Source organism: Anabrus simplex, chromosome 2 (genome assembly GCF_040414725.1).
Source record: "Anabrus simplex isolate iqAnaSimp1 chromosome 2, ASM4041472v1, whole genome shotgun sequence".
Taxonomy (NCBI): Eukaryota; Metazoa; Arthropoda; class Insecta; order Orthoptera; family Tettigoniidae; genus Anabrus; species Anabrus simplex.
The window spans coordinates 631,594,343-631,621,517 of NC_090266.1; the positions used below are offsets into that span (position 1 = coordinate 631,594,343).

At 41.6% G+C, this 27,175-nt stretch overlaps 1 protein-coding gene across 6 annotated transcripts in view; it reads right to left on the minus strand.

Moving 5' to 3' along the window:
• The window catches only part of LOC136864291 (proteoglycan 4), a 975,577-nt gene that overhangs the window by 750,638 nt on the left and 197,764 nt on the right, over positions 1-27,175 (minus strand). For all 6 annotated transcript variants that reach the window (XM_067141070.2, XM_067141075.2, XM_067141072.2 and 3 more), the window contains exon 2: positions 19,544-19,643. In XM_067141070.2, the coding sequence (XP_066997171.1) occupies positions 19,544-19,643 (100 nt within the window). The remainder of the gene's footprint in view (positions 1-19,543; positions 19,644-27,175) is intronic.

The following is a 27,175-nucleotide window of genomic DNA, read 5'->3' on the forward strand; positions in this document are numbered from 1 at the left end:
CGAGATATTCCACGAAGGACCTACGATAGTAACCGCTGTCGATCTTGTCACAACAAAATCGAAACACTCCCTCACATCTCAGGTCACTCTAATTAATGCCAGATACCACGGGATTCGTTCCATTCTGGCCAAAAGATTGAAAACTTCCAGCATGGTTGTCCATGAAAGGCTCCACAACATCGCCACTGCCTACAACACTCGTCCAATAGACGCCATCACTTTCGACCCAACCACCACATTCGAGAGTGATGTGCTACAGCCAGTAGAGGTCGTCAAAGAAAGAAAAAAGAGTAGATACAATCTGTGTATCCTCTACCATCATAATAATCACTTCAAGAAGCTTGAGGTTGTGGGGCTTATGATCGGAGCCAGAGGCACGATTACCGGTACGTCTTTCTTCGTCGAGTTCTACAACAGCCTCAGAATCAATAATGATGTATTTCACACCGTTCTCCTCACAGCAATGAAGGGAAGCAATCGGGATACTGAGATATCAACTATATGCTTGTCTTGTTTATCAACTCAGTGTGCCACTAATCGCAAATCTTCCTTTCTGATATTGATATTTAACTTTCTTTATCCATAACTGCAGTAGGCTATTGATTTTTGAACGTGTTGTAGGATTCCGTATCCTAGCAGTCACCTGTAACATCAGGCTGATTAACAAAAACCCATTGCAGCACTGAACTGACTATTGAGAAGCGCATGGATGTTGATGATAGCTGTATGGCTTTGTAAGTGATAGCATAGTTGTCAAAAGACAAAAATTCGCCCATAAAAGCGTTCGGCGAACTTATTCCTTCCTGTTTTGAGGGCCATTTAGTGTTGCATTTAAATTTATAGCGAATATATGGAATAGGGAAAGAATTGGTGGTGGTATAAACCCAGCATCTGCCTGGAGTAAAAATAAGGAACCACACAAAATTAACATCCACCCTGTCGATGGAGGGGATCAAAACCACCATCACCAAAATGGAAGCTTTCTGTTATATTACATGCACCATGCAGCCAACTCGCTCTGCCAAACTTATTCCATTGATGAAAGAGTACATATTTAACTGTGGTATGCATGTTATCTCTGTGTATTTATCTGGAACTGTCAGCACATTCTATTGGTGGAGTGATAATAAACCAAGTACACGACAACATTTCTTGTCAACAATGGAAGAGAGATGATTATCCCACCATTGTTGAATAACATCCTTGTCTACTCCACTTCACCAGATTTCGAAACATAATATACACATTAGAAGTGCGAACAGTTGCGCCACTAAGACCATGAGAGGCCGATAACACGGGTTCTACAGGTTTTACACCAGATATGAAAACAGTTGAAAAATATAACCAAACTTCGAATACAACTCTTTAGAAGCCTTATCTGCTCTGACTCAGATCCTAATGGTTTAAAGATAAGGGGTCTGGAACTAGACGAGCTCAGAGAGCTAATTACAAATAGAGGATTGTGGAGGTACTTGGTTAATTCACGGAGACTTGTAGACTGAACGCTGATCTCAGCTCTCAGCCTGTATATATATTTATATTGACAAGTTGCCCCACTTTGCACCGGCACAGATAGGTCTTATGGCGACGATGGGATAGGCCTAGGAGTGGCAAGCAAGCGGCCGTGGCCTTATTTAAGGTACAGACGCAGCATTTGCCTGGTGTGAAAATGGGAAACCACGGAAAACCATCTGCAGGGCTGCCGATAGTGGGGTTCGCGCCCACTATCTCCCGCATGCAAGCTCACAGCTGCGTGCCCCTGACCGCATGGCAAACTCGTTCAGTTACATACAAGCATGCATAATACATATATATTGAACCCATTATCTAAGGTCTTTAAGTGCAAAGTATCGTTATTTGAGTTTCTGAAAATAATGTAATCCCTTCTCTATATTTTCTTCACCGGGCGAGTTGGCCGTGCGCGTAGAGGCGCACGGCTGTGAGCTTGCATTCGGGAGATAGTAGGTTCGAATCCCGCTATCGGCAGCCCTGAAGATGGTTTTCCGTGGTTTCCCATTTTCACACCAGGCACATGCTGGGGCTGTACCTTAATTAAGGCCACGGCCGCTTCCTTCCAACTCCTAGGCCTTTCCTCTCCCATCGTCGCCATAAGACCTATCTCTGTCGGTGCGACGTAAAGCCCCTAGCAAAAAAAAAATTTCTTCCATGATCCTTCCCATACGGATCAGTACTTGGTCGAATGCCACGTGTTTACTGTCTGGGTGAGAGAGAAAGCGAGTCTCCGATCTCATAGGGAAAAACGGATCGCTCTACAAAGACTATCTCCAAGGAGGCGCAGGTATAAGTAACTCCGAATAGTTCATGGTGTTACGTGTTGTTCAGGAACTAATTCTGACTCAACTGAGGAACAAACTCCATATCTAGAACCAAAGTTAGAAATGCAGAATGCTATTATTAAACATGATCTTGTTGGCACAGAAAACGATTTAAGAACAAGACCTGTGTAAAGTGCAAGAGAGTGGTGTCATGCAACAAGTGTTCACCAGACCAGGCGCGTACGGCTTCGATTCAACATGTCTGCTCCACCTTGGGATGAGAAAAATAGTCCTGCATTTTTACCCAGTGTAGGCTATACGAAGGAAGAATTATATGTTTAGCACCAGCGCAATGGCACGACTTTTAGCAAAATTGTGATTCAAATTTTGAATGGAAAAATCCTGCAAGACCAATAGAATGCCTGGTAACCTCGACATCGCTCGGAAAAGTTCGGTGCCAAGTGTTATGTTTATTTAAGACAACGCGTGAGGAGCTCATTATTCATTCTGTCAATGTCTCGCACACTAGATCTGTGATAGCGTCGAGTTCTTAAGTATCACGACGGGAAATCTGTATGTGGAGATTTGCCCAAGAGTGCGTTTGAACTTCTTTATCATACAGCCGGGCTGAGTGGTTCAGACGGTTGAGGTGCTGGCCTTCTGACCCCAACTTGGCAGGTTCGATCCTGGCTCAGTCCGGTTGTATTTGAAGGTGCTCAAATACGTCAGCCTCGTGTCGGTAGATTTACTGGCACGTAAAAGAACTCCTGTGGGATTAAATTCCGGCACCTCGGCGTCTCCGAAAACCGTAAAAGTAGTTAGTGGGACGTAAAGCAAATAACATTATTATTATTCTATCATACAAAGCCAGAAGGCTGACTGATTGACTCACTGACATTAATGTTTACACACTACTAGATGAGCTAGAAACTTGAAATTCGGCAAACTAAAGCTATTAGGGTAGAATCTAAGGAAAAATTCCATAAAGTTCAAATTTTTTATTCTTGCCCCCTCCCCTAAACAAAATGGCGGACGCTATGTTACAGTGCCCTAAAAATTAAAATTTGGCAAAGTTGTAGCTCTTAGCCTGTATTTGACGGAGAAGTTCATATATTTAATCATTTTCCCCCTAAAAATGTCGAAATATTCAGCCAAATTTAATGACGGTGCAGTCCTTCGTTTCGAGGTATTTTGTGGCTAAACGGTAATTGCTATCAACACACGGATTGCACTCTCGAGTTCCTAAAATGAAGCGATCTACAACTTTGGTCTTATGACTTTTTATCGCGTCTCGACCCTTTCTACCTTAGACTGAGCTTCATTTTCCCTGTTTTGGTCAATTTCCTTCATTTTCCATATATTATTTTACTGATTCCCACAATTATAAGACAGATAGATACACCAAATTCAGCAGGCTTCTTGGCACGATCATTGGCCATGTGTAAACCGCATTTCATTATTCTAGCTGTCTTGCATGTATGGGAAAACGAAAGGAATATGTGGAAACTGTACTGCAATTTCGGCCTACTCTAAGAATTTTTAGCAATCTAAGGTGCAGCGGATGGAGATACGAAAAAATGTCAAAGAACGAAGATTTTAGGCCGTTTCATCGTCGATACGCCTGTAAAGTTTCAAGACTACAGCTGTCTATTAAGTTAGCACAAAAATTTTCAACTTGTCAAAAACGTACGAAATTTGACGTTGATCGAGAAACATTCACCTGTATCTAAGATATAAACTGCCAAGGTAAGACAAAATATCTTAGGGCCAAAAATGTAGGCTACTAAAAGGGTTTGCTGATGCCTCAATCCGTACAGTTTCGCCGTAATAACTTTCCAAATGAAGGTCTACACTATTTAGCGTACACATTCCCTGGCACTATCTTATCTCTATTGTATAAAGTCAGAAGGATAACTGACTGACTTTAATGTTTACCCACTTCCAGATGAGCTAGAAACTTGAAATTCGGCAAACTAATATCTACTGTATTAGGGTGTAACCTAAGGAGAAATTCCAAAGAGCTAAAATTGTTCATTTTTGCCTCCTCCCCTAAACAAAACGGCGGACGCTACGTTCCAGTGCCCTAGAAAACTAAATATCTCGGCTATTTATACAATAGATAGACGTGAATATTTCGATCCATGTCAAATTTCGTACGCTTTTCACAAGTTAAAAAAATATTTTGAAAACAGACAGCTACCGTCTTGAAACTTAGCAGGCGTATCGGCGATAACCTGTAACCGACGGAAAAATTACAAGAAGTTCAAATATTTAATATTACCCCTCCCCGCTAAAAATGTCGAAATATTCACCCAAATTTAATGACGGTGCAGACCTTCGTTTCGATGTATATTGTGGCTGAATGGTAACTGCTATCAACACATGGATTGCATTTTCGGCTCCTAAAACGAAGAGATCGGCAACTATGGTCCTATGATTTTTTGTCGTATCTCGACCCCTTTTACCTTAGATTGAGCTTCATTTTCCCGGTTTTTGGACAATTTTCTTTATATTCCATATATTATTGTACTGATTCACACAATTATAAAAGAGAGAGGTACACGAAATTCATCAGGCTCCTTGGCATGATCATTGGCCATATGTTAACGACATCTCATTATTCTAGCTGCCTTACATGTATGGGCAAACGGAACGAAAATGAGGAAACTATACTGCAATTTCGGACTACTCTAAGTTTCTTAAGCACTCTAAGGTATAGCCAGAAGAAAAAACGTCAAAGGAGCAAAATTGTAGATCGTTTTATCGCCGATACGCCTGCCAACTTTCAAGACTGTAACTGTCTGTAAAATTGGCAAAATAACTTTTCAACTTGTGAAAAGCGTGCTAAATTTGACATGGATCGAAATATTCACTACTATATATTGTATAAATAGCCGAGATATGACAAAATGTCTCAGGACCAAAAATTTAGGTCACTAAAAGCGTCATCTGATACTGTAATCCGTTTCTCGATACGACGTACAGTTTCGCTGTAATAACTTTCCAAATGAAGATTTGCAGTATTTAGCGTGCACATACCCTGGCTCTATCCTATCCCTATTATACAGCGTGATTCAGCCGCCCCTTCCAATGTAGTTTTATGCTACCAATAATATTCATCCCGTCCTGAAAATATTTGCCCTGCCGGTATGCTCAGGCAACACAACCGGATATCTTCGTATTTACCGCCTCACTATGATAGGACGCCGTAATGTTGTACTCGTATTAAACACTGGAAGACATGCGCGTACCTTCTAGATCATACGAACCTTACACGCCGGCGAAACACTAAATTGATATTGTGACCGCAGTAAAACTAATACTTGCTATAAGCTGCCCAGTGTGCTGTGCGGAACCAAAGTGTAGTTGGTAAAGGCGTGGCGGAGCGGGCTTGCATGTCAGGCGGGAGGTTCGAGTCCAGGAAGAAGATAACGTACTTTTTATTTGTTTAATACGTACCGCACGCAATGTAAGTTCAATACCCGCCGCCATGCAAACTGTGTGAGAATGAATTTCTTTGTGGCCCTAAGAAGGGCCAATTAGTTACCAGGCCCGACACATACAGGAACATAACTGCCCTGAGAATGTTTTATCGCAGCAAATGCTCGATGTGATGACCGTTTTGGTTTATGCACATTCGGGCCCTGTGTCCAATAGATCGTCTTGCGCTCTGAAGCATTCCAGGTGTAATTGCTCGGCAGGTGTCCGTGATGAGTTGCCGGAGCTGGTCGGGGTTTTCCGGCGCTTGAGTGTAAACGACCTTCTTCAAATTCCCCCACAAGAAGAAGAAGTCTAACGGCGTTAAATCTGGTGATCTGGCGGGCCAAGAGACAGGGCCTCCCCGACCTATCCATTTCCCTGGCAGTTCCTCGTTCAGATGGTTACGAACAAGCAAAGTCGAACGTGGTGGAGCTCCATCCTATTGCAACTACATCGTCATACGATCGTGCAAGGGTACATCCTCCAGCAGCTGTGGGAGTTCCTGACGCAGAAAGTGCAGGTAGCGTGGGCCCGTCCAATGTCCCTCAAAAAAATAAAGTCCAATCAGGCGATCCTCCAAGATTCCACACCAAACATTCACTCCACATACTACTTGATGGGCCACTTGTCGCACCCAGTGAGGATTGTCCGGACTCCCTAAAATGAAAAGATATACAACTTTGGTTCAATGACTTTTGTCGTTTCTGTACTCCTTCTACCTTAGACTGAGCTTCATATTCATTGTTGTAGTCAATTTTCTTCATTTCCATGTAATTCGCACACTTATAAGACAGATAGAAGAACGAAATTCAGCAGACTCCTTGGCACAATTATTGGCCGTACGTAAACAAAATTTCATTATTCTACCTGTCATACATGTACAGGAAAACGAAAGGAATATCCGAAAACTGTACTGCAATTTAAGCCTAATCTATTTAAAGCAATCTAAGGTGCAGCCGATGGAGATACGATGAAACGCCAAAGAACCAAAATTGTAGATCATTTCATCGTCGATACGCCTGGTAATTTTCGAGTCAGTAGTTGTACGCTACGTTGGCAATATAATATTTCAACTTTTGAAAAGCGTATGAAATTTGGCATAGATCGAAACATTCATCTCTATGTACGGTATACATAGTCCGAGGTACGACAAAATGTCATGGGACCAAAATGTAGGCCACTAAAGGGGCCGTCCGACTTCGCGATCTGTTGGTCGACATGGCGTACCATTCCGCCACAGTAAATTTCTTAATGAAGGTCTGCACTATTTAGCGTGCACAGTTCTCTATCTTTTCTCTATTATATGAAGCCAGAAGGCTAACTCACTCAAACGCTCACTGACATTAATATTTACCCACTTTTAACTGAGCTATAAACTTGTAATTCGCTAAACCGGTATCTATTAACTTGTGTTCCACGGAAAAATTCCAAAAGTTCAAAATTTTAATTTTTATACAGTATTTTTACCTCCCTTCTCCCAAAACAAAATATTTGACGTTAAATTCCATGTGCGCTAGAACATTGAAAATGGCAACATGGCCTTGGTCTGCAACGAAACGGACAGCACATTCGGCAATAAACGTGAAGATATCTACAAAATTTGTCGCTTTGACTTTTCGTCGTACCTCGATCCCTTACGCCCTAGATAGAGATGCATTTTCCGATTTTACGACAGTTATGATCATTTCCCTTAATTATTTGTACTGTTCGTCACCCTTATAAGACTGATAAAATCACGAAATTCGGCAGGCTCAGTGACACGCCCGTAAGCCATTCTCAAGCCAAATTTCATTATTCTAACCGCTGTGTACGTATGGAAAAATAATAACAATATGTGATAAATGTGCGCAAATTTCAAACTATTTTAATTTTCTAAACTAATCTAAACTAATCTAAGGTGTACGCGATGGGATACAACAAAACGTCAAAGAAGCAAAACTGTATATCGTTTCACCCTCGATATGCATCCCTATTTTCAAGACTCTAGAAGTCTATTAAGTGAATAACTAATTTTTCAACCCGTGAAAAACGTACGGGGGTTTGGAGGACGGAACCCCCAACGAGCAAAAGCGAGTTGAAGTTATATAAAGGAATTGAGAACTCTTTTATTCTACAGAATTTCTTTGAACCTGGATAGCCAGACATATCTTGTGCTAGGCGCTAGTGTCTTAATAGACCTTAATAGATCAGACGATCAGCCAATAATCAATTTATTAATCGATGGGATAATGGAAAAGGGACAATATTCAATACAATGGAACAACTCCTTGCAAAAAGTGAGAGATATTTCCGTGAAATGTTTGCAGAAGAAAGCATCTCAGAGTTCGATATTGACAGGCACCTTAATCATCTCCAGAGTCATCTAGGAGGAGATGATATTGCGACAGGCACCTTCATCATCTCCTGAGTCATCTAGAAGGCGATGATATAGCACATCTTACTAATAGTATTTTCGAAGAAGAAGTGAAGCAAGCGTTAGACCATACTGCACCAAATAAGACGCCAGGCTATGATGAGATCCCGTATGAATGGTACAAGACATTCTGGAACATTATCGGTAAAGACCTGACACAAGTTATTAATTACGCCTTCAGTCACACGATTAGTGATACATTTGCAGAGGCAATTATCATCCTAATTCCCAAACTCTCCAGATGCACGTATATCAGTGACTTTACACCTATTATAATATTAAATACGGACCACAGTATTCAGTATTCGGGAGATAGTGGGTTATAATCCCACTGTTGGCAGCCCTGAAGATGGTTTTACGTTGTTTCCCATTTTCACACCAGGCAAGTGCTGGGGCTGCGCCTTAATTAAAGCCACACGGCCGCTTCCTTCCCACTCCTAGCCCATTCCTGTCCCATCGTCGCCATAAGACGTATCTGTGTCGGTGCGACGTAAAGCAAGTTGTAAATACGGACTATAAACTACTGACCAAGATCTTAGCGAACAGAATCATAACGATCCTCCCTTCATTAATTACTAATGGACAGGTTTGCATTATACCTGGGAAAAACATATTACATAATCTACTAGAAATATGAGATGTAATCATATATCATTCAGTGTGTGACAATGCTTCAGGAGCACTGGCTAACATTGACCTCAGCAAAGCATTCGATAGGATAGCACAATCATATCTTTGGAAAGTTTTAAAAAAGTTTCGATTTCCAAACAGTGTCATAGAAACAATACAGCGCATATACCAAAAGGCATCCTCACGAACTATGATTAATGGATTTCTCTCAGAAAAATTTTCTATAACTAAATCTGTTAGACAAGAATGCCCATTATCAATTGCACTTTTTGTTTTATCAATAGAACCCCTGATTCAAAGTTCGAAAAATTCTTTAACCGGACTAACTATTAACAACGCAGTACGCGCATACGTGGGTGACATTAACCTACTGTTGACCAGTGACGAAGATGCTAATAATTCGCAAGGGAATCTCGAGGCCTTCTGTAAGGTGTCAGGGGCACAAGTTAATTATAACAAATCCTCATTATTGCTATTAGGTTCAAATGAAAATCGGCAAATATATGCCAGCTCCCGGATTCCAATTGTAAACCACTGCAAGTAATTGGGCATTACCTTTAGTCAGAGAGGCTAGAGACTAATTGGACATCTGCTCTAAACACCCTACGGTTTCAGCTAAAGGAGAACTGTCAAGGCGACTAAACATTTTCCAAAAAGTTTGGCATATAAATATGTTTGCGCTGTCGAAGCTCTGGTACCTTGCCCAAATTCTCCCAGCCTCACATGTCATTTGCCAACGTGTTGAAACGGCAATTTGATTTTATCTATGGAAAGGTTACAGATACAGAATAAGGAGAGACCAACTTCATCTGACTGAACAGGATGGTGGCTTGCTCCAAATTGCAGTCGAAAAGAAACGCACAGCACTCTCTCTGTCACATATCATTAAAGCATTGTACTCAAGAGGAGATGTATTTGATAGTGCAATGCCAAACTTATGTGTAACATCAAACCTGAAACAAAAAGATCCATTTCGAAGCTTCTTCCAAAACGCTCTCTCCATTCTACAACGACTTCCAGAAACAGAAATTACAGCTATAAAGTTGGATAAAGCTAAGAATATATACAACTTCAGACTGAAGCAATATAAATTTATTCCAATAGCACAACATAAATACCCACCTCGCGACTGGAAGCAGATCTGGAAAAATATTTCGAACAAATGGATCCCAATCGAATGGACAGTATCGCTCTACATATACACAAATGAAATCATCCCGACGGGTGAGAAACTGAAAAGGCATGGACAAGTATCAGATGACAAATGCCTGGTATGTTATCAGACGGACAACCTCGTGCATCGAGTTACGACATGCGGCAATGCGGTACTAGTTTGGAGATGGACACCAAACGCTATCTACAGGACATCAGGGACAGCAACAACCAGTGACAGAGTGAGGGAGATATTGAATCTGGAACTAAATCACAGATAGGACGAGAGCGAAACGCTTGAATATGGATAACAGCTGGAGCCATTCACTACAATATCAAGGCGTACACGCATCATACAAGTGTGACATTACCTGGATTTCTAGATCATCTCAGGAGAGTACGCTGGAAGATGGTCAGAGAGAAGTGTCTTCAAGAAGCTTTTGGAACACATCTTTTAAATTCTGAAGTGCCTTCCTGTTATGAGTTGCGTGTAACTTCTGTCAATTTTATGTTAATGTGAAGAGTGTTTTGTGTTAGTACAACTGTGTACTGTTAAATGACTTGGACAACGAAGATGACAGGAATACTTTCGTTGCTCCTAGGAAACAGTGATTTTTTTAGTTCAATTTTTCTGCGAACAACTTGATGTTCTCCTGTGTTGAATTTTAATTTGTTTAGATGCACTTATAAACGTTATGTTTGCGAAATAATCCTTAACTTGATTTTTTGTCTCTACTCACACATTTGTTTTGTGCAGTAATGATATATGTTTAAAAACCATAAACTTTCACTCTCAAACAGTATTGTTGTCTTATTTTCAGTTTTGTACTTGTTATGATTTCTGTATATATTTAATTTTTGGATATTAAAAAATGAAAATAGTGAAAAATGGGCTATAAAACAAAGAAAAATAGAGGGGAGATTGTTATCTGAAAAGTAACACCTGGACGGATGACCGTATTGAGACAGTGAAAACCCTATTTTCTACCGAAAGAACGCACTACAGCTTGCGGAGTTCTGGGGATAGAATTGCATCATAATACGTGTTTGCAGTTTCGTGTGTTATAATAAGTGTTTTATGTTCAAGTGTTTAATAAAATAGTGTACAGTTTTTATTGGAAAAATGTTGAGTAAAAATTAAGAGTCCATCTCCAAAGTAGTACCGCATTGCCGCATGTCGTAACTCGATGCACGAGATTGTCCGTCTGATAACATACCAGGCATTTGTCATTAAGAGTCCACACCTCCAGAATATCCAGTAAAATGGTAGATTTTTATAAATAAAGTCCTATGGGATAACCAGTGAGCTGATTACCATGATGGCGAGGAACCGTATCCAAAGGTCTATCTGAAACTGTGGTTTAATAACTTTTTTTTTTCCGTGACGATTTTTTCTTTTTGTCGGCTGAGTAACGTCATTCTAGTTTTAAAGTAGATCTCAGTTTTGAGAATTAAGTTAGCATGCGGCGATGTAAAATAATCTATTCTTGCAGTGCGAGTGGCACATTCGAGTCTTAAAATGTCCTACAATTTCCTTCATATTGCTTTAAAGTTTGTGACCGTTGCAAATTCAAGATTAATAATAAGTTTGCGATGATGAAAATAATAATATGCTTTAATTTGTGTCACATAAATAACCGAGTCATTTTTAAAATAAATGGTTATTAACAAAACGTGGATTTCAAAGTTGCGTGAAATGTTGAATTTTTTTGTGTCATCATATTTGGAGTAGGCGGTATTGCTACGTAGGGGCTGCCTGGCCGAGGCGGTGAAGGCGTGCTCGGTTCGCCCGGAAGGACGTGGGTTCGAATCCCCGTCAGGAAGTCGTAAAATTTAAGAAACGAGATTTCCACTTCCGAAGGTGCATATATGGCCCTGAGGTTCACTCAGCCTACACCAAAAATGAGTACCAGGTTAATTCCTGAGGGCAAAGGCGGCCGGGCGTAGAGCTAACCACTCTAACCCATCACGTGCCGAGGTTAACAATGGTGGAAGCCTTTACCTTCCACTCCTCCAAGGGCCATCATGGCCTGCTTTTTTGTTTTGGTATTGCTACATGTTGGGGGACCATCATATTCAGACTGAGTTGTATTTGTTTCAGTGAGTGGAATTTTGTCCAGGTAGAACGCGAAAACCCCTCTGAATATTTTGTGTCTGCACGTGTTTTGGGGTTGGATATAGCCAAGTTTGAGCCCCGCTTTGCCGGCGTTATACGTGTCGTGTAATTTTGAGTTGTATCCGTGATTAGCCGGAATTTTTAAATTTCATTTCGTGCGGTTATTTCGAGCCGGGTGCAGCCCTTGTAAGGCAGACTCTTCGATGAGGATGGGCGGCATCTGCCATGTGTAGGCAACTGCGTGTTATTGTGGTAGAGGATAGTGTGGTGTGTAAGTTAAAGGGATGTTGGGGACAGCACAAACACCAAGTCCCCAAGCCAAGGGAATTAACCATCTAAGGTTAAAATCTCCGACCCGGCCGGGAATCGAACCCGGGGCCCTCCGAACCGAAGGAGCCGGACATCAGCCGGGACGACAGACGTGGATATTTTAGATGTATAAAGTGGTTTTGTACGTTTTCGTCCTCTCGTTCTGATTTCACGTAATATTGTTAGTTTTTATTAAACCTGTCCAACGATTCTAAATGAAGCTTAGTGAAAGTAGATCATTCTTTGGTCTCAATGATCTGAAATTGAGGAGTGTATGAGGAGATCTTGCTGTATGCATTCATGTGACGTATATCCGCATTACCGGGCGAGTTGGCCGTGCGCGTAGAGGCGCGCGGCTGTGAGCTTGCATCCGGGAGATAGTAGGTTCGAATCCCACTATCGGCAGCCCTGAAAATGGTTTTCCGTGGTTTCCCATTTTCACACCAGGCAAATGCTGGGGCTGTACCTTAATTAAGGCCACGGCCGCTTCCTTCCAAATCCTAGGCCTTTCCTATCCCATCGTCGCCATAAGACCTATCTGTGTCGGTGCGACGTAAAGCACCTAGCAAAAAAATATATCCGCATTAATAACTTCTTGTTGAGTTCAGTATTTCTTTAGGGAATGTCGTAGGTTGAGCTAGTTGTTGTATTTGAAGTGCAACGTTTATTTTCATGGCAGAATATGATATGAAGTACGTATATTTGTTTTCGGAGTAGTGACTTCTTCATGTCAATTGTCTGTTATCACCAGTAACCCCTTACTTCGGATTTAGTTATTTTTATGAGTAACCACCGACATTGTACGTAGATTGAATCCTCATCAGCAACCACCAACTTTGTAGGTCGGGTAGGTTATTACAAGTGACTCATTGTAATGAAGGTGAACTTCAATAATTGACCAGCATATTTTAATGCCAGTGGTGTAACTTTTATTTAGTTAGATTTCGGCAATATTTAGTTGGACGTCATACACGATAGGATTGTGTCGGTCACTTAACGTGACCATGATTACTTTTGATTTATTTTCTTTCTGGATTTATTTATTCAAGGATTTGTTTAACAAGTACATGCAATTATTATCGCTAGTATTTTAGGTTAGATCTAGGAGGACTGTTTAGTGAAATACAGAGATCATTGGCAGTCTTGGAACTGAGTCAGCTGGGGCACACTTTCAGGATTAGTACTGAGTATCCCACTCTGACATAATTATTTCTCATCCTATGAAATCATATGAAATGTGTTTGGCTCTGACAACTAGTGGACGATTATTGATTTTTGTTGTTGAATTCTGTATTTATTGAAAATTTATTTATTAATGGCGAGTTTATGCGCAGATTTTATTGTTGTTCAAGGGTTGTAAATAACTATTTTGATCATACAGTCTGCTACTGTACGTTTTTCGAGTGCGGTGGAGTCAGTGATAATTAAGTCGATTTACTTTATAGTTGGCCACATGTAATAAGTGATTTTTATATTGTATAATCTTTTTAGTGCGATGGGACGTTAAAACGTACAAATTTTTACATATCCATTTTGCAACAGCAGCTCACGTTCATCTGTGAATAAACAGTGAAATATGTACTTGAGTCAACGACAAATTCCTTTAATTCACTAAATTCCAACGCTTAGGTTGATCATCCATTTTTAATTTTTAATTATCCATTTCATGAACCAGAAGATTAATTATTATGAATATTTTTAATGTAACTTGTAACAATTTGAAAATAGTTTACGATTTTCGAAGTCATTAACATGTTCACTTGAAACATAGGTTTTTTTGGTGCTGACTTAAAGCATTCTGTTTACATGGTCATGATGTCAGTTTTTATTACAAGTTTTGCAATTATTACAGTACTCCTGTTTGGTTTCTTTCCTCAGTTATTTGAAACTGAATTTTAGAGCCTTAAGTTCAAACCAGAAGCACATTTGTCTTGGTCAAATGTTGGTTAAAAATTAACAATCGGTTCAAATTAAACTGGAGGTTAGGTCGTATCAATTAGGGGTTCATTCGATGAATTCCTGGTATCATGCTGGCGATTTTAATCATTGGACATCCTTACTATAGATTAACATTTTAAGATCGATGTCCGAGAAACCACACTTTCACACGCAGACAGCCTAACCTACGGTTTAATTTGAAATCTGCTTTATTTTTTTTTTTTGCTAGGGGCTTTACGTCGCACCGACACAGATAGGTCTTATGGCGACGATGGGATGGGAAAGGCCTAGGAGTTGGAAGGAAGCGGCCGTGGCCTTAATTAAGGTACAGCCCCAGCATTTGCCTGGTGTGAAAATGGGAAACCACGGAAAACCATCTTCAGGGCTGCCGATAGTGGGATTCGAACCTACTATCTCCCGGATGCAAGCTCACAGCCGCACGCCTCTACGCGCACGGCCAACTCGCCCGGTCTGCTTTAGTTTTCAGGTTCTTTCTTTTTTTAATTAATCGTGGAATTAAATAAGTGCAACATCATTAATTTATTAAGCTAAGTTGTGAGACTAAGTATTGTTAACGTTTTTCCCCAGAGACTTTAATCTGATTTTTTTTCCTTGTCGACATAACATAATCTCTTTTAATTGGTTTTCCTCCTTTGATTTTTAATTTCTTTTCTTCAAATAAATATCGAGTCAGTAAAATTATTTCGTATTATTCCAAGTAGTTAACATCTTCCTCTTACCCTGTCGATCTGAAGATGATGGGACTACAACATACAGCAATCCCCCCCCCCCCGTGAGAATAAAAAGAACTATTGAGTTTATTCTCATGGGACGGAGGTCCTGATATCGTCAAAGGCAAGACTTCAATACATACACGCACGTACATATTTTACACATTTTGACGGTGTTCGCCATTTTCTTATAAGGCCTTAAACGTCAAGATCTATAAAATGAACATCTAATCGACTCTGAGAGACAATTAGGATAGTGTAGCGTACATGAATAGTGACGCTCACGTAGGAACAAACAAATAAGTGAATATTTCTCTCTATAACGAACGGGAATCGAGTAGCGTTCTTCAGGAACAGTAATCGCTACTTGCGTAGTCCATTTAGAGTCTATGAGTGGATCCATCTGTGTCATATTATTTGAAGTCCTAAAAACAGTGCTTCAAGTTACCGATTCCAAATTTGTTCGCATATATGTGAGTGCTCTTCGAACACAGGATTTACTACTCCGAGATCGCGCCTGTGCACATGCGAAATTCCTGTTTAAGGACAATGCAGAACGTCCAGCAGTTAGAGGTAGCAGATCAAGACATCATGGATTCAGCACGGAACGAGATGAACCTAGGACTGTCTGCTAGCGAGATGGCAGCTATGGATAACTAAATCCATATGGTTACCACCAGATGACAGTAGATTACACATCAAAATGATAAGTACACTCCCATGATATCTTAGCATGAAAATCAGCCGTGTCGCATTAAGATATAAACCTTTATAAAACTTTATAAATAAAATCTAGCAGCATGTATTTTGATTTTTGTAGAACGTGTAGCTGATGCAATATGCAAGTTTCAATGGGGTAAATTTTCTTTAACCGAGCTCGATAGCTGCAGTCGCTTAAGTGCGGCCAGTATCCAGTAATCGGGAGATCGTGGGTTCGAGCCCCACTGTCGGCAGCCCTGAAGATGGTTTTCCGTGGTTTCCCACTTTCACACGAGGCAAATGCCGGGGCTGTACCTTAATTAAGGCCACGGCCGCATCCTTCCACCTCCTAGGCATTTCCCATCCCATCGTCGCCATATGACCTATCTGTGTCGGTGCGACGTAAAGCAAATAGCAAAAAAAAAAATATTCTTTATTAATTTTATTTTCTTCTGTTATTATTGGTTAAAAACAAAGCTATTCCGTGAATTTGCATGAAATAGTGTGTAAAGTCCCATAGTTTGTTATGTGCTTGAGTGAAGTATTCGTAAGGGTGGACGTAGATAATTTGGCGGACTTCATAAGCTTTTCCATTTTCAATCGGCTGATATGGATCTTCTCCATTTTTGGAATATAGATTGCTCATCATATGCTTCACAACTTCCATGCATGAATACATTTACTCCACCTTTAGTTTAAGGAAGCTGATGACTGGAGAAAGGAAAGTCGACTGGAGGTGCGAACCAGTTACCTTAGATAGATACGTGAGTGAGTGATATGTTAAGTTCCTGTCCGTACGATCATCTCAGTGTGTGAATAACGTGGATCAAGGTACACGTGTGTGAAAATGAAGGGTAAAACGATATATGTGAAAATGTGCAAGGCGACAGATTTCATAATAATAATAATAATAATAATAATAATAATAATAATAATAACAATGAGATAAACCAATACTGAAATCAGCTGAGGGATTGATATAAAATGATATTTGAAGAGTGTCGATAAATGGTTATAGGCCCGAAGAACACTAGATAATTGAATTAATAATTACGTGCTTGTATCCGGATGAAATTGTATGTGTCTATTCAGCTGGGTTGGGAGCCCATGATGTCCTCGAAGTGAGAGATTTATGACCTCAGAAGGAATGACAAGAGGGGGTTAGTGCTCGATCCTTAGCTGCTTTTCCCGTCAAATGGCTGTCGGCCGCTTGCACAAACCACTTAAAATGTTTTCCCATTTCATACTGTACTCTATATTCACATGTCAATAATTTGTTGCCATCGCAATGCTGTGTGTTTTTCATTGAGCCGATAGGTGATGTACTCCTCCAGTTTAGATATTTAAATATGATCGTAGTAGGGATTTTCAGATAGCAACTCGAATTCAAGAGAGCATGGTTCGATATCCGACTGGTATCGACGTCCTTGGATCGACACTAGGAGACCTGACAGGGGTCACAGATTTTCGGAGAGCAATAAAGTGTGTGTATTGTATACTATATTTATGTATTTACAGGGATAATGCTCCAATCGGTATATGTGCCTATATTTTTGTGTATTGTGTCGGTGTATGTTGATTTCTGTGGAAGTAACAGGCTAACCAACGTCGTGTGTCCGCTTTGTAAATATTAGAATAAGTTATTACACCGGAGGGACACGTATATTCGATAGTGTGAGAATAATTAATGTGATAATGTAGACCTTATTAGCGACAAGCGACGACGTGATTTTCATGACTACATAATTATGTGGGAATGATCCTTTATCGTTATGTCTAAATACAACGACGACGATGTAAGATATCATTGTTTCCTCACGAGAATGCCATCCTTTCCAGATAATTTGTGTTGTTATGTTATGATATAGTGGATACCCACGGATATCAATGTTAAGGCGAAGGGACAGATCCCTGTCGATTGATAATGAAAATGTATACATGCAGTGTTAATTATTTGTTTTGGGAATGCCAGAATGAGATTTAGGAGTGATCAACGAACTGATAAAGACATTTAACGGCATTCCCCATATGATAAAGTTCAGTGTAATATGTTTTAGAATTGCCATGCAGGCAATAATATGGCATTTCTCGTGTGTGTAAATATTTTCATATGACTCTCTCAGTAATTAAAATTGTGTTTTGAATTGGGAACAATCCATTCTTATCATTTAGTAGATTAGCGTATTCATCTTACTATAGCGCCCTACTTTCAGTATATTTAGATTAAGTGCCCACTTTATTTAACGAACAGGACCACCGACCTGTATGCTCTAGAGCGTAGCCGTTGCGTTAGTAGAAAGTAGGGAGGATAGGACTTCAATGCACGGGTTTGATTTTCGGAAGTTCCTCATCCATAAGATTTCCATCCCATGATACATTTGTGAAGTTAAATTGTATATTCAGCTCTCTTTCTGGCCCCGGACAGGTGCAATACATTCATACATACATGCATCTTAACTGTTACGCGTTCCAGCATTTGACCTCATCTACCGCGTTTTCTTCGGTCTTAGCGATTTTTTCCGCAACGCTGTATGTCTCCGTAAACATTTTCCAAGTTTGAAGCAGAAGCGAATACTGAATCGCTGCTCAAAATATTCAGACATCTCGGCAGACGCAACATATAATACACTCGTAATCTAATAGCTGATGAGCAATAACTGTTTCAGAAATGCACGGCGAATGACCTATTACACCGGACGACTTTTTCAATCATTTGAAAAGATCAGACTGAAATAGCAGGAAGAACTACAACGCATCACCGCGGCGTATGCTCACTGTGAATGCTTGGTTTGGAAGTTTGTTATTTTGCGTTTGGATATTCGTTCCGGGAGTGTCCAAGGACATGGTTTAGAAGTGATCCATATTAATATTGTCTGTGCGCGATTCCAAAACTAACCTACCAGGCACGTAGTGTAGGATAGCAGCTGTATGATCTCTCCAACGTAGAACTACTGTATTTGTATATCTTCAACTAAAGCATTATTTTGTCACATTTATCTTCACTCTCTTAACTATCCAGCTGCTTCAGGATTTCTCTGTTAATGAAAATTTAAAAAGTTTCCGTCCTATTGACATTGTACAAGTCATTCAGGTACGCAGTGAACACGGATATCACTCGTCCTGAACTAAGCCGACCTGCAACGCTCGCTTGTGGATTGGGGAACTGAAATACCAAACCACAAAGCCAATGAATGTCTTGCAGCAGAACAGCGTAGTGTAACGCGAACCTTCGTTAGTCAGCACAGGTTTTGCAACATTCAACAGCAACGCTCCGAGGCACAAGGACGTTTTGGGCTGATCCCCCCGCGGTCCTTTGATTTGGCAAGTTACACGGACAATGGAACAGGTTACGGTCTGAATAAACCTCTAACCTCAGTTTCCTTATGACTTCTCTATAGGTTCGACGAATTTCTTCCGAACCTGAAGGCTGAATTGTTCCAGCTGTAGATTATTTAGTTGTTCAGAACGAAGTGGACTCAAGAGAAAACCCTCGCTTTTATTGATTTATACAAAGGGGGGTCAATTTTATGGGACGCCCAACATTCCAATTATTACCAGTATTATAAGCACAGCTTCGAATTAGCAGCCAGTGATTTCCATCTCTTCGAACCACTGAAGAAGCACCTGGGTATTTAAAAATTCAACAACAATACGGCCGTTCAGTATGACATAGCTTCAGGGAATGGATGCAGATTCCTTCCATGCTGGCGTCCGTGCCTTGATACACCGCTGGAACAAGTGCTTGGACACCAATGTTGACTATAATTAAAATGATAGGCAATATTTAAGGAATACTTACCACCAGCAGCAGGGGCAGATGCTGGTGGACGTCGTACCACCTCTTGGCGTGGGCCGGTATATTCGTGCCATCGGTAAGTGCTTCTGTACTCCGAGTGAAGCTGTAACAATCAAGAGAGGAAGCAAAATTAGAATGTGCAAAATTAATCGAGTGGAGAAAAATCGCTAAGTATTACAGCAATCTTAAGGAAACAGTACAGCAACTACAAATTGAAAGTGCCAGTGCTGTAGTTGTCTAAACCTTCCAACATACAAGCTGACGTAGTGGTACCATGTGTTCCTTTCCACGAGCAGTATCTTGTTACGAAAACAGTTTAATACATTCACCTTATTTACTTAGTTATTAAGTCACTGATTTCTCCCTCTGAGAGAAAACCTCCCATTTACAGTGGAACACTGGCTTAATCCACTAACAACCCCTTAACGTCAAGAGTAATAACAACAGCAACAACAACAGTAAAAACAAATAAATCTGAACTTCATAGAGCTAAAGGTGTCTCGAGTGCTAAAATGATGTGAACAACACGAGTGCACCAGAAAATCGTGGTAGAAGAAAGAACTAGGAGTGTTCATACATGGGCAAGGAATATGAAGAGAAGGAATGCACGAGAGAACATATAAAATAGTCAGCAAACAAAAACAAGGCCCATCTCTGATCGTAAGCACGAGGGCTATGAATCCTTCAGCAAACAGCAATGTTGTTATTCGTTGTTATTTGCTTTACATCGCACCGACACAGATAGGTCTTATGGCGACGATGAGGCAGGAAGGGGCTAGAGTGAGAAGGAAGCGGCCGTGGCCTTAATTAAGGTACAGCCCCAGCATTTGCCTGGTGTTAAAATGGGAAACCACGGAAAACCGTCTTCAGGGCTGCCGACAGTAGGGTTCGAACCTACGATCTGCTGAATACTGGATACTGGCCGCACTTACTGCAGCTATCGAGCTCGGTGCAAACAGCAATGTAAGGCCGCGTTCGACGAAGACATGTTCACAACAAAGACAACCCTTCCCTTCCCGCCCCTAACTGGTCGCTACTTTACTGTTAACGAGGTCGCAGAAATTCTTCGGAGAACCAGACCCCATGCAGCGAACGTCCCAGATAACGTACCGGCAAGAATTCTCCATCGCTGTGCAGAGGCATTGGCATATTCGCTTTGTGAAATAGTGACTAGTGGGACTGTGTCAGATGAATGGAAGAAAGCAAACGTCGTTCCCGTCGTCAAAGGCGGTGGCAGGGAAAATGTAGACAGCTATTGCCCGGTCTCTTCTTCTTCTTCTTCTTCTTCTTCTTCTTATTCAAATGCTTTCATTCTCCACCCAAAGGGCGGGGCGGGCCCCCTAGATCGTAACGCGATCTCTCGGGCCAAGAGAGGTGAGGATAACTGAGATATGCGAGAAATGAAAAGGTGGGTAAGCGACTTGACAGATTGAATGAGGAGGCTACGGTGCAGTTAATGAAAGAGGATGTGCATAGGCGCGAGATTTATAAGGGAGATGGGGAAAAGTGAAGGTTTACACAAGAGTGGAGGTAAGGAAGTGGTTGGGAAGGGTAAGGTGGTGAAGGGTTGCGACGATGTGATAGAGGACAGTTGTGAAATATCGTAGATTTTCAAGTGTCGGCGGTGGGGGGAAAGAGATATAAAGATGGGGAAAAGATGGGCAGACATGGTGTGTACGGTGAAGAGGAGGATGATCCAGCCGGGTGGGACGACGAGGGCCTGGTCTCTATTACATCTGGTTTATGTAAATGCATGGAACTCCTAATTGTTAAACATTTTCTGGATTTTCTGAATGACAGAAACCTGTTGAATAACAACCAACATGGATTCCTCCCTGAAAATCCTGTTCTACACCTTTAACACCAGTAATTGATGAGTGGAAACATTCCCTTGACCAGTCTAATATATCCCAAGTGGACTTCGTAACTCTCGACTGGAGTAAGAGCTTTGATCAGGTACCTCATCAACGACCGTTGTTAAACCTTAGCAAGTATGGCATTTAAGGCAAACTGGCTTCAATCGTTCCTGGTAGTTCGAACACAGTGCGTTGTTTTCAGTGGGGCCGGGTCAGACCAAACTATAGTCACCTCGGGTATGATTCAGGGTAGTGTGATAATTAGGGCCCGGATGTTCATGCAGTAATAGGTTAGAATGCAAACTTACTGAAGCGAGTAATAAGTAGAGTCTACCCGCACAACGGTAATGCTATGAGGTTTGCATAACCATTAGGGATTCGGCCCATTAGAACCCCTAGAATTTATGTTACTCCCACTACATTACGTTAGAGCGGGCTAGTCGACATTTCCTACTAACTAATTTTGTTATTAAATAATTACATAACAAAAAGTGTTGTAAAGAGGTAAAAATAATGTATATAGAACGAAAACTTCTGTACATAATTTTCTACTGTGTGACTGTTCAGTATGCGTGGGAGGACGGATGAAATATTATATGATCCTGAGTGAGTGAGTCTGTATGTGGGTATGAATGAGCTGGCCTAGCTGAACTATATGTGGGGATCCAAGTGTGTGTATGTGTATGTACAATTACTTAAAGTTGAACAGGTTCTGATAACATTTTGGAAAAGAATCGTCTACGTAAATAAGATAAATGTGGATAAACATATTCTGTATCCTTTAATTGTAATTATTTAATATTGTAACTTTAAGTGGGGATGGAGGCACCTTCATGTACACTAGTGTGCAAAAGTTACGAGTAAGCAGGGCACCAGGAAATAGACCGCCAATCGCACGGCATTTGCACCTACCAGTTCGCTCTGTATAGGAAAGGAGTGTTCCCTGCTTTGACTAGCGGCGTAACCCAAGGTATACACAGCCAGTGCCTGCGCCCCATATTCCCTTATAGTTTGCGGAGTGTAGCATAGTGGTGAACGTGACCACATAATGGTACAACGACTCCATTTGGACCTCGTTTTGCAGGGAAGCAGGTCAGACACAGACCGAAGTCTCTTATTCTTGAATGTGCCACAAAGTGTCATTTCCAGGCTTTGGAGACGATTTAGAAACACAGGAGATGTTAGTCGTAGGCAGTACCAGGTCGACCAAGGGTAACCACCCCACAGCAGGACCGATATCTGGCCTTAACTGCCCGACGAAATCCGAGTGCACCTGCAAGACAATTGTTAGCGGAGCTTGCAGCCGTCTCAGAGGTTGCCGTTTCCCGGCAAACTGTGTACCGGAGGCTCAGAACAGCAGAGCTGTTTGCCCGACGTCCAGTGGTGTGCATCCCGCTCATTCCAGCACAGAGACGGGCCCGCTTACTGTGGAGCCGTCAACATCGAAACTGGACCACGAATGAATGGAGGCATGTGTTCTTCACAGATGAATCCCGCTTCAGTTTGCAGAACGATTCCCGTCGCACATTAATCTGGAGAGAACCGGGTAGCCGCTACAACCACAGGAACATCGTGGAACGGGACCAGTATGTTGGTGGTGGCGTCATGGTGTGGGGCGGCATCATGTTGAATGGCCATACGGACCTGCACGTGTTCATGGGTGATCCGAGGAACACTGTTAACGCTTGGAGATACAGGGACGAGGTACTGAGACCATGTTCGACTCTTCAGAGGTGCGGTTGGTCCCGACTTCCTCTTAATGGACGATAATGCCATACCGCACCGCGCTACTCTGGTGGATGAAATTCTGGCTGGGGAAGACATCCATCGCATGGACTGGCCAGCAAGGTCTGCGGATCTGAATTCTATAGAACATGCCTGGGATGCATTGGGGAGGCGAATTGCATACCATCAGCCTCCACCAAGGACCCTCCAAGACCTTCGCATTACCCTTTCGGAGGAATGGGATCGACTGCCACAAGAGCTCTTGGACCATCTGATAGAGAGCATGCCACGTCACTGCGAAGCATGTGTTGCCGTTAGGGGTAACCGTACACCCTATTAACAGCACATTTTGTTGTGGAAGACATTGCCAAGTTTTGTTAGCTGTTGTCAAAGTTGTACCTTAGCTATCAGAACCTTTCTGACACTGTTTCTTTTAATTTATTTTTTTACAAGTTGTGTGACATTTAATGTGTGTGAATCAGCTTCCGTTTGTTCAGTAATCCGTCTGACATTCCTATCAGGCGGTATGACCTCGTTTAGTGATTATGCTTAACTTTTGGACACTAGTGTATATGGGACTATGCTCTTTCTCCATTCACCACCCCTGAATTGTATCTACGATTTGTGGAAAATTAATAAATAAATAAATAAATAAATAAATAATAATAATAATAATAATAATAATAATAATAATAATAATAATAATAATAATAATAATAACTGTCCTGGAATATTAATGATGCCAGTTTTTTCAGTGGGCTTTACGTCGCACCGACACAGATAGGTGTTGTGGCGACGATAGGATAGGAAAGGGCTATCAGTTGGAAGGAACCGGCGGTGGCCTTAATTAATGCTGGCGTGAAAATGGGAAAACACGGAAAACCATCTTCAGGGCTGCCGACAGTGGGGTACAAACCCACTATCTCCCGAATGCAAGCTCACAGCTGCGCACGACCAACTCGCTCGGTGACACCAGCATACAAAGTAGCTACTGTATATCAGTGGGTGTCTGAGAGTGAAAGACGTGAAGAAAAGTTACAGTGCTAGCGGAGATGAATTTCAGAAAATAACCATATTTGAATACACTAATATCTTACTTGAAATTCAGATAACTCAGAGCTAGGGATTCCAGGAGTCATGTAGTCATGTTGATATATTATAACGTATATCTCCCATAGGCGACCTGTGTGTCGTGATGAGGATGAAATGATGATGAAGACGACACATACACCAAGCCCCCGTGCTAGGGAAATTAACCAATGATGGTTAAAATACCCGACCCTGCCAGGAATCGAACCCGATACCCCTGTGACCAAAGGCCAGCACGCTAACCATTTAGCCATCGAGCCGGACCCTGGAAATGATGGAATGTTTGAAACATAACACAACGACTAAATGCTTCATTGCCACACTGTTCCTTCATATTTTAATTTTTCGTTTCCAGGCGGCATTAACAGGCACTACAAACTCTGCAGGTCAATCAATTACGTATTTCCAAGCAAACCAGAATTTTTATCACGTCCCGGAATCTTGGAGATGAGAACTGAAAGTGAATGAAAGACTACTTTAAGAATAGTGTCTCTGTCTTCCTTCTTTCTTAATCTGTTTACCCTCCAGGGTCAGTTTTTCCCTCGGACACCACGGGGGATCCCACCTCTACCGCCTCAAGGGCAGTGTCCTGGAGCTTAAGACTCTGGGTCCTGGATACAACTGGGGAGGATGACCAGTACCTCACCCAGGCGGCCTCACCAGCTATGCTGAACAGGGGCCTTACGGGGGATGGGAAGATTGGAAGAGATAGACAAAGAAGAGGGAAGAAATCGGCCGCGGCCTTAACTTAGGTACCATCCCGGCATTTGCCTGGAGGAGAAGTGGGAAACCACGGAAAACCACTTTCAGAATGGTTGAGGTGGGAATCGAACCCACGTCTACTCAGTTGACCTCCCGAGGCTGAGTGGACCCCGTTCCAGCCCTCGTACCACTTTTCAAATTTCGTGGCAGAGCCGGGAATCGAACCCGGGCCTCCGGGGGGTGGCAGCTAATCACACTAACCACTACACCACATAGGCCGACATAGTGTCTCTATAATAAAGTTGAACTTTTATGTGTTGATGACAAGCTTAAGACAATCAGAGTACAACTGTCACCTAAATACGATACGAAGGCGTCTCCAAACTACTTTTTTAACTCTCTCTCTTTCCCACTTTCCCCGAATTGTAGCTGTGACAATAATACTATGAGTTTTAAATACCTTTTTCAAAAGTTTCCTGCAGAGTCCCGCAACACAATAAATAATTTTGGCAACAGATAATGCTAATCGTAAACATTATAGTATATGAGTGAGTTAGTGCACTAATAGATTGTGCTACAGTGTGCGAGTCTATTTCATAAACAAAAGATAGGGTCCGTTTAAACTGTACTTCTCCCTAAGATCCACTCTGGTCCTTGTTGTAAAGTGAGGGAGTGGTATAATTAATACATCGTGGAATTGTGAAACAAATTTAGTTATCTTCCTTCTCTTAATTTAGCGTTTTGTCTTGAATCGACAAATTCATAGACGAGAAGCGCAGAAATCATTTTGTATAGGCGGAAGTCCTTGCCAAATTTCTAGAGCCCATAGTCGCAACTATTCATCATTAACAACTCTCTTTTCTTTTTGCTTTTCTAGCCTCCTTAGAATAAAGCTTCTCATACATATACTGTAGTCCTTCTTCCAATTTGATTTACCAACTCATTTTTCACCTGCTTCTTCTACATGTAAAGTAGACGTTCCGATGTAATGAAGTGAGAGTGCCTTCGACCGTTCATAAATGACCACCGATTCTTGCCATCTTTATGAATTCAGAACTTCACAGCTTTTTTTCCTTGTAAACTTTGCTGATAGTGGACTCCTTAGGTTTCCTTTATGGACTGGGAACATAGCTGGAACTCGATGACTTACACGGAGACAGACTTGTTGCATCACTAGTTACCGGGTATTCATGCAGGAGTCTCGAACTCGGTCCTTCATTATCGCTTGTGTTCTGAGAACGATTTTTACGATCAAAATCACTGCAGCTGTGACAATCATTGCTGTTTTAATGTTTATAAAGAGAGGTCTCTATAAAACTATGAACGCCTGTCTGATTACCGTCAGTTAAATGATTCACAAGCTGACCCAGTTCTCCTTCTTTTGAATTTATTTCCCACAAGAAAAAGAAGCTTTATCACAGAAATAACTTAATATCTACTGTGACACATGAATAGGATTTAAGACCTCTCCCTGTAAGGAACACGTTGGGACTATAATTTTTATGTATTTTAAATAACCCTCAAAAGAGCTATATAACTTCATGTTCAATTGATGTATAGCATCGACTCTCCGGCTTATCTGTTCCCGCTTCCTCCTGCACTCAAGCATGAGCAGGGAGGCTGGCAGTCGGCCAGTAGCTAGGGTCGTCCAACCCAACCAGTTGCAGTCACAAATAATTCAAATGTGTAGTTTGGCCCTAGATTTGTCAGTCTTTCAGTTCAAAGCGGAAGCTCATTTTTGGATGGCAACCGCCCACAACGCACGGAATGAACCGTCAATATTAGAGGTATGGTTCGGCACGAAATACTGTATTTCGATACTTCCCTTGCTAGCACAGGAGTACAATCCATGGACGAACCAAGAATCGAACCTGGAGCCTCCGCGTAAAAAAGCCAGACACGCTACCCGTACATAATGGGGACACCAATATTCTGACACATCAACGTTAAATTAATGGAAGGTCTGCCTTTAGCCAGCCTTTTCACTTTACCTTATAAGCGAATTCAAAACACATCCTGGTCTCAAGAGCAAACACACATCTATGAGTCTACTGAGAATCCAGTCCGGCTCCATGGCTAAATGGTTAACGTGGTGGCCTTTGGTCGCAGGGGTCTCGGGTTCAATTCCCGGCAAGGTCGGGAATTTTAACCATAATGGGTTAATATCGCTGGTACGGGGGCTGGGTGTATGTGTCGTTTTCATCATCATTTTATCCTCATCAAGACGCGCAGGTCGCCTATGGGAGTCAAATCAAAAGACCTG